This window comes from Halictus rubicundus, unplaced genomic scaffold, assembly GCF_050948215.1.
Source record: "Halictus rubicundus isolate RS-2024b unplaced genomic scaffold, iyHalRubi1_principal scaffold0118, whole genome shotgun sequence".
In the NCBI taxonomy this organism is placed as follows: Eukaryota; Metazoa; Arthropoda; class Insecta; order Hymenoptera; family Halictidae; genus Halictus; species Halictus rubicundus.
In genome coordinates, this window is record NW_027488659.1 from 309,237 (window position 1) to 317,036 (window position 7,800).

Sequence of the window (7,800 nt, forward strand, 5' to 3'; positions counted from 1 at the left end):
TAGTCTTTCCCCTATCTCTTCCCCTGTTACTTCTATTTCCTCTGTTAACCTTCTAAATTTTTCTTTTCCCTCTCTTCCCCATTCTACTCTTTGCGCTCCTTTCTTATCCTTCTTTCTTATCTCCCTTTCCTTTTCCTTTTGTCCTTTCTTCATTGTTGTTCGCGGCGATTTTGTAATGTCGATCGTATCATCGCGAAGGAAGACGATAATCGCGTCATGTAGATATATATGCGAGTCTAGCGAGCGATTCACGGTGGTCGCGATTGACAAGCAGGCGTTGTTGTGGAAACGGTCGAAAACAAAGAAAGAGTGTGTTGAGAAAAAAGGTTGAATTTACTTGTCAGAAGGAGAGAGTCGACTCGGGTCCTTCATGCGATAGTTCGTAATTGAAAATTGAGTTGCTTTTTTGGTTTGAATGCTCACGCGAGTGATTCCGGGTAATAGGAGATTTGGTTTCGCACTCGGTTCGGCAATACTTGAATCCTCCCAGGCCGGCTCACAGATCCAAGGGCATTGGCAGCTTTGAAGCTCCTTTCCAGTGAATCCCGAAGCTGGGACGGATTGCAAGGCTAGCCGTAGTGCTGCCGGCAGAGGAGTGCCCTATGGGCCAGCCGGCAATTGTGCAGAGTTCCAGTGGAACTCTGCTGTGGATCACTACGCGCAGAGACTTGAGTATTAACGGTAAGAGAGCTCTCTTAGTTTTAGACTAAAATGTCCTTTAGCATGTAAATTGCTTGAAACGCCGATTTTCTAACCTCGTTATCTATATTTAAGCACTATTTGATACTGGGCTTTCGTACGGCGAAATTCTTGTAGTTGCTTAATAGAATAAATTTATTGCATCTTGCTTTGGCTTTTCCTCGTAATCCGTCGAGGTTTTTATGCCGAAGCAAGAATTTGTTCAACCGGGAAATTGTGTATTTCATTCTAGTATAAGTTCCAACATTGTTTAATCTGAACTTCTATGAATCCTGTCTTTTAAATGATTGAAAAACATTTTGGTGCTCCGGGTGAGGAACAATGTTCGAGTTTATCGGGATTGTATGGTTATATTCACTGGATACTTTCAATCGATTGTGAAGTCGAGTGTGTTTGAGGAGTCATTGCAAGAGTCGTTAATTATATACGATATTAGTTGGCTGTCTTCATTTCGATGATTCAATGTTCACGTTGCGATGCATATTCAAGTGACATTTCTTTTTTTTTCGATCGGCGATTTGTTTTCAGTTTTCGTGTTTTGTTCAAATATCATTGACGATACGAATTTCTTTTGGTCGAGTTTATTTTTGCTTAGTCGTGTTAAGAGAAGATAAGAGTTTTGGTTGCATTTGACAACAAAGTTTTCTTTTGCAATGGCTCCTACGTCGTTACGAAAGCTCATTGCGCTACAGAATTCTCGCTCAGCGGAAATTGAATTGACCAGTAGTCGATTGCGAGAGAGATCTCGCGATAGTTTGAATTCAAACATTATTTCATCACGAGTCAATTCACTGACTGAGATTTGGAGCAAGGCGCGTGCCACACATGAAGAAATTGTCGTCCGAGAGGATGCCCTGAACGATGTCTACATCACGGAAAATGTGTTTGCTCGTCTACAAGCAACATACGAGGACGCGCTTGATTTTCTTCTCACCACAAGGTCAGAATTAGACAGCAGTTCAAGTAATACCGGAACTTCAAATACCGCTTCTGTAATCAATGATGATACACGCCCCGCGAAGTTACCAAAATTAGATTTACCGACATTTGCGGGTCGTTACGAGGATTGGGAGAATTTTTGCGATCTGTTTACTACCCTAGTTCATAATGCGCCGCGTTTATCTGACGCCACGAAATTGCAATATCTTAAAAGTTGTTTGAAAGATTCTGCCGCGGATCTTGTGAAGGATGTTACCACTACCAACGCGAATTATGCGACGACTTGGCGGGCTTTGAAGGCGCGTTTTCATAATCCCAGATTAATAGTTTACAGTCATTTGCGAGCGTTAATGAATCTTTCTCATATGAAAAGGGAGTCTGCGGGTGAAATGCGTTTGCTTGCGGACGAATCTCAGCGTATTGTGCGTGCGTTATCGAATTTGAAAATGCCAGTTGATCATTGGGATGTTTGGTTAGTGTATATAGTAGCTTCACGTCTGGATCCCGATTCGCGAAAGGCTTGGGAAACAGAGTTAAGTAAGAAGGATCGTCAGGTAATTTTAAATTATGATGGGAACTCGACCGAGGAGGATGCTCTCGGTAGATTTCCAAGGTTTTCCGATTTAACTGAGTTTTTAGAGAATCGTGCACAGACACTCTGTATGCTCACTTCTGAACAGGGTGATAATGTCAAGAAAGCAATTTTATCTAAACCAATATCAGGATCTCGAAAGGTATTTCATGCGTCTACGTCGTTTTCAACAGACGGTAAATTTAAATGTGTGATATGTTCTGGTCCCCATCGCATTTTTAAGTGCAATAAATTCAAAGCAAAGAATGTTTCTGAACGTCGCGCTGAAGTACTTCGCTTGCGGCTTTGTTTTAATTGTCTCGGTGCTCATAGAGTTGCTAATTGCTCTTTTTCTACTAGATGTTCGAGCTGTAAGGGAAGGCATCATTCTTTGCTCCATTCTGACAAAGTTTTCACCAGCTTTACTAAGAATTCAATTCCGGAATCGAAATCAAGCAATTCGGACGAGTCTAAGACTGGAGTGTCAGCAAAGGTCTCGAGAGTACATGTGCATACTGCGAATGTGATATCTCGTAAGCGTTCAGTTTTATTAGCGACTGCTCAGATAATGCTGATAGGGCCACAAGGTTCACGGACACGTGTTCGAGCTTTGCTTGATCAAGGTTCGGAGGCTTCGTTTGTTTCCAGTTTTATCACGAATCTTTTAGGATTAGAGAAACGTCGCGTCAATATGTCGTTGGCCGGGCTCGGAGCCAGTTCAGCAGGAACAGCTAAGGGTGCAACGCAGCTAATATTTCAGTCTGTTGTCGATCCGTCAACTAAGTTTGAAGTCAATGCCTTTGTTTTGTCAAAATTAACGTCGCAGCTTCCAACACGTAGGTTAATGGAGATCGATATTGGAATGTTTGCTGATTTATCTTTGGCAGATCCATTGTTCTATGTTCCTGATTCTGTAGATATTATTTTAGGCGCAGATGTTTACGGACAGCTATTGAAGTCAGGGTTGAAAAGATTTTCTGATTCATCTTTAGTTGCCCAAGATACAGCGTTAGGCTGGATAATTTCCGGTACAGTGTCCGCGGATATTTCACGGCGGGCGGAAACTTCTGAGCATCTTCAGGCGTATCACAGTGTTTGGGAAGACGACTTAGATATATCGTTACAACGTTTTTGGATCCTCGAAGAGTTACCACCAATAATTGCGACTCTTGATTCTAAAGATGATGCTTGCGAAAGATTGTTTAGGGATACACACTTTCGAGATACCAATGGACGTTATGTTGTACGTCTGCCTTTCAATTCAGATCCTCCAGAAGTCGGAGTCGAGACTCGATTTATGGCTTTGAAATGTTTAGCTTCAATTCATCGACGTTTTGATCGTGATCCTGACTTAGCAATCGCTTATCGGAAGTTTATGAGCGTTTATGAGGATCTTGGTCACATGGAACGCGTCTCGTTTAATGAAATTAACAACTCGAAGGCGTGGTATTTTCCGCATCATGCGGTGGTGCGATCAAAGATCCGGGTTGTTTTTGACGCATCTCGGAAGAATAAAGGAGGACGTTGTCCAAACGATTTCCTTATGAAAGGCCCTGCTCTTCAACGCGATTTATGTCTAATTTTATTGAATTGGCGTCGATACCAGTTCGTATTCACGACCGATGTTGTTAAGATGTTTCGTCAGATTTATGTTGCGTCGGAATAGAGAGATTTTCAACGAATCGTATGGTCTCCTAGTCATTCGGATCCCCCTGTTGATTATCGTCTCACAACAGTGACTTATGGCACAGCATGTGCTCCTTACCTTGCGATTCGCACACATCAGCAAGTAGCAATCGATGAGGGTGCTCGATTTCCACTCGGTGCTGCTTGCCTAAATTCTAATACGTATGTAGACGATATATTTGCCGGAGCAGATGATCTCTCTGATGCGTTGAAAACGCGTCAAGAACTAGTCGATATGTTACGTACAGCAGGAATTGAACTCGACAAGTGGGCCGCGAATCATAATGATTTGTTGCCTACGAAATCTTCGCAATATGAGAACATTGACCAAAAAAGCATCGCAGATGACGAATTAGTGAAAGCTCTAGGTATTCGTTGGAATCCAACGTCTGATGAATTCAGTTTTGTCGCTGTAAATTTCGAAGAGCTGGTTAAAGCAATGACGAAACGAACTGTTTTATCAAACATCGCGCGTTTATTTGATCCTTTGGGGTGGCTCGCGCCGATAACAGTTACAGCTAAAATTTTAATGCAAGATCTTTGGATTGTAAAATGCGATTGGGACGAGACGTTACCTATAGACCTTCGAGAACGATGGCTCCAGTATTGCAGTTCGCTTTCTGAGCTATCGAAGTTAACCATTAACCGATGGTTAGGTGCATCTTTAAATTCACATGCACAGATTCACGGATTTTCTGACGCTTCATCGCGGGCTTTCGCTGCAGTTGTCTATATTCGAATGATTGACGATAACAATCGCGTACATGTTTCTTTGTTAACTGCAAAATGCAAGGTATCACCTGTCAAAACTGTGAGCATACCGAATCTTGAGTTGTGCGGGGCAGTGTTGCTCGTAAAACTTTTGCGTTATGTAAAAGGTTTGGAATTTTTGCAAGGTTTCCCAATGTTTGCGTGGACCGATAGTCAAATTGTTTTGACTTGGCTTCGAAACCATCCGTGTAGCTGGAAGACCTTTGTTGCGAATCGGGTATCCTATATCCAGACTGAATTACCTAATGTTATTTGGGCACATGTACCGACTCGTGAGAATCCGGCAGATTTGGCGACACGAGGTTGTAAACCCTCTAAGTTGATCAATTGTAATTTATGGTGGAACGGGCCTGATTGGTTAGTGAAGATTGACGAGCATTGGCCCAAGATGGCATCGTCTCCTCAAGTATTACATGTTGATCAAATTGTGAGCGAACCAGAACTTTTCTGTAGATTTTCCTCCTTTTCTCTGTTAATTCGTGTTGTAGCATATTGTTTACGTCCATTCAATGTTCTTAAGAGACGCAAAAGTAGTTTAACTCCATTGCCTGTTTATCTCACAGCCATAGAATTGAACGAGGCCCGAAATGTTGTGTTTAGATTAGCTCAAAATCACGCATTTGCATCAGAAATTGAACTCTTATCACATGGGAAGCCGTTACCTAAACGCAACGGTTTATGTAGTTTAAATCCGATGTATGATGAGACGGATCGTTTATTACGGGTAGGAGGTCGTCTTGGAAATTCAAGTTTACCTCACGAAAAGAAACATCCGCTGATTTTGCCGCGAGATTCGACACTTAGTCGCTTATTAGTACGGTACGCGCATCGGAAATGTTTTCACGGGGGACCAACACTTACTTCTAATATTGTGATGCAATATGCGTGGATTTTGGGTCGAAATCGTTTAGTTAAGACTGCGATCAGGAACTGTATAGTTTGTCAACGCAACAAACCACGTCTAGCTCATCAGATGATGGGTAATTTGCCTGTCTCACGAGTGACTCCGGCTCGACCATTTTCGACGTCAGGTCTAGATTATGCCGGTCCCTTTCAAATTAAAAGCTCTAAGGGTCGAGGGCATAAATCTTATAAGGGATATATAGTGCTCTTTATCTGTTTTGCGTCGCGAGCGATACATCTTGAAGCGGTTAGCGATCTTACAACTAAGATTTTTCTCGCCGCTTATAAACGTTTTGCGAGTAGACGCGGAATTTGTACGAATCTTTTTTCTGACAATGCAACTACTTTTCAAGCTGCTGATAAAGAGTTGCAAAGTATGTTTAAATCAGGTTCTGAATTTTATAAAAGCGTTGCTGCGTCTCTTGCGAATGATGGAACATCTTGGACATTTATTCCAGCGAATTCTCCTCATTACGGAGGTTTGTGGGAGGCTGGAGTAAGATCTGTGAAGTATCATCTCAAGCGTGTCCTCGGTGATAGAATATTAACTTTCGAAGAGTTTTCTACAGTGCTCGCCGAAATAGAATTGTGTCTAAACTCACGTCCAATATGTCCTTTAAATTCTGATATTGACGATTTACGGGTTTTGACACCTGCACATTTTTTGATCGGCGAAATTCCTGGTTTAATTCCTGATAAAGATTATTCCAATGTACCGGAAAACTGTTTAGAACGTTTTCATCTGCTTCAAGCCATTCGAAATGATTTTTGGAAGCGGTGGTCATCAGAATATATACAACATTTGCAAGAGCGTTCAAAATGGCGAGGTCAAACTAAGAATTTTGCAATTGGACAATTAGTTTTATTACGCGATGATCGTTATCCGCCTTCGAAATGGCCTTTGGGACGTGTGATAGAGGTTCATCCCGGTTCAGACGGGTTAGTTAGAGTCGTCACCGTTAAAACGGCTACGTCAAATTTGCGACGACATATCGCACGCCTGTGTCCTCTTTTTATTCAACACAGTTCCGAAAAGTCGAACGAATCGACTTGTGGGGACAAAGACAGTTGAGCTAGTTATAATTTGTATTGCGTACGTCATTTTAATTTGATTATTGTATTAAAATTATATACCATGTAGAATAAAACTGTAGTTCGTTGAAACAAACCGAGTTGATCGATGTTCTCAAATTATGGTGTGTAGTTCGTCTGATGACGAAGGCGGGCGGAGTGTTCGCGGCGATTTTGTAATGTCGATCGTATCATCGCGAAGGAAGACGATAATCGCGTCATGTAGATATATATGCGAGTCTAGCGAGCGATTCACGGTGGTCGCGATTGACAAGCAGGCGTTGTTGTGGAAACGGTCGAAAACAAAGAAAGAGTGTGTTGAGAAAAAAGGTTGAATTTACTTGTCAGAAGGAGAGAGTCGACTCGGGTCCTTCATGCGATAGTTCGTAATTGAAAATTGAGTTGCTTTTTTGGTTTGAATGCTCACGCGAGTGATTCCGGGTAATAGGAGATTTGGTTTCGCACTCGGTTCGGCAATACTTGAATCCTCCCAGGCCGGCTCACAGATCCAAGGGCATTGGCAGCTTTGAAGCTCCTTTCCAGTGAATCCCGAAGCTGGGACGGATTGCAAGGCTAGCCGTAGTGCTGCCGGCAGAGGAGTGCCCTATGGGCCAGCCGGCAATTGTGCAGAGTTCCAGTGGAACTCTGCTGTGGATCACTACGCGCAGAGACTTGAGTATTAACGGTAAGAGAGCTCTCTTAGTTTTAGACTAAAATGTCCTTTAGCATGTAAATTGCTTGAAACGCCGATTTTCTAACCTCGTTATCTATATTTAAGCACTATTTGATACTGGGCTTTCGTACGGCGAAATTCTTGTAGTTGCTTAATAGAATAAATTTATTGCATCTTGCTTTGGCTTTTCCTCGTAATCCGTCGAGGTTTTTATGCCGAAGCAAGAATTTGTTCAACCGGGAAATTGTGTATTTCATTCTAGTATAAGTTCGAACATTGTTTAATCTGAACTTCTATGAATCCTGTCTTTTAAATGATTGAAAAACAATTGTTAACACTACCGGTAGGTGATCTGATTCTACCCTTTCCTCTATCACCATGCTCTCTATCCCTTCTCTTGTTCTTTTGTCTCCTATCGCGTAATCTATTACCGTCCTTCCTCTCTGTCCTATATATGTGTACTCTCCTCTCTCGTCTCCTTCTATCC

At 42.2% G+C, this 7,800-nt stretch overlaps 1 protein-coding gene across 1 annotated transcript; it reads left to right on the forward strand.

Moving 5' to 3' along the window:
• The first annotated feature begins 1,352 nt into the window (after positions 1-1,352).
• LOC143363757 (uncharacterized) lies at positions 1,353-6,641 on the forward strand. The gene is made up of 2 exons (XM_076804295.1): positions 1,353-3,849; positions 3,946-6,641. The coding sequence occupies exons 1-2, from the start codon at positions 1,353-1,355 to the stop codon at positions 6,639-6,641; spliced, it is 5,193 nt and encodes a 1,730-aa protein (XP_076660410.1).
• Positions 6,642-7,800: the final 1,159 nt, after the last annotated feature.

What these genes read in the sequence shown, in the direction of transcription:
- LOC143363757 (XM_076804295.1), top strand. Translation starts at nt 1,353, where the DNA reads ATGGCTCCTACGTCGTTACGAAAGCTCATTGCGCTACAGAATTCTCGC. An exon ending in CGATGTTGTTAAGATGTTTC is followed by an intron (nt 3,850 to 3,945) that starts GTCAGATTTATG and finishes GTCTCACAACAG; the next exon opens with TGACTTATGGCACAGCATGT.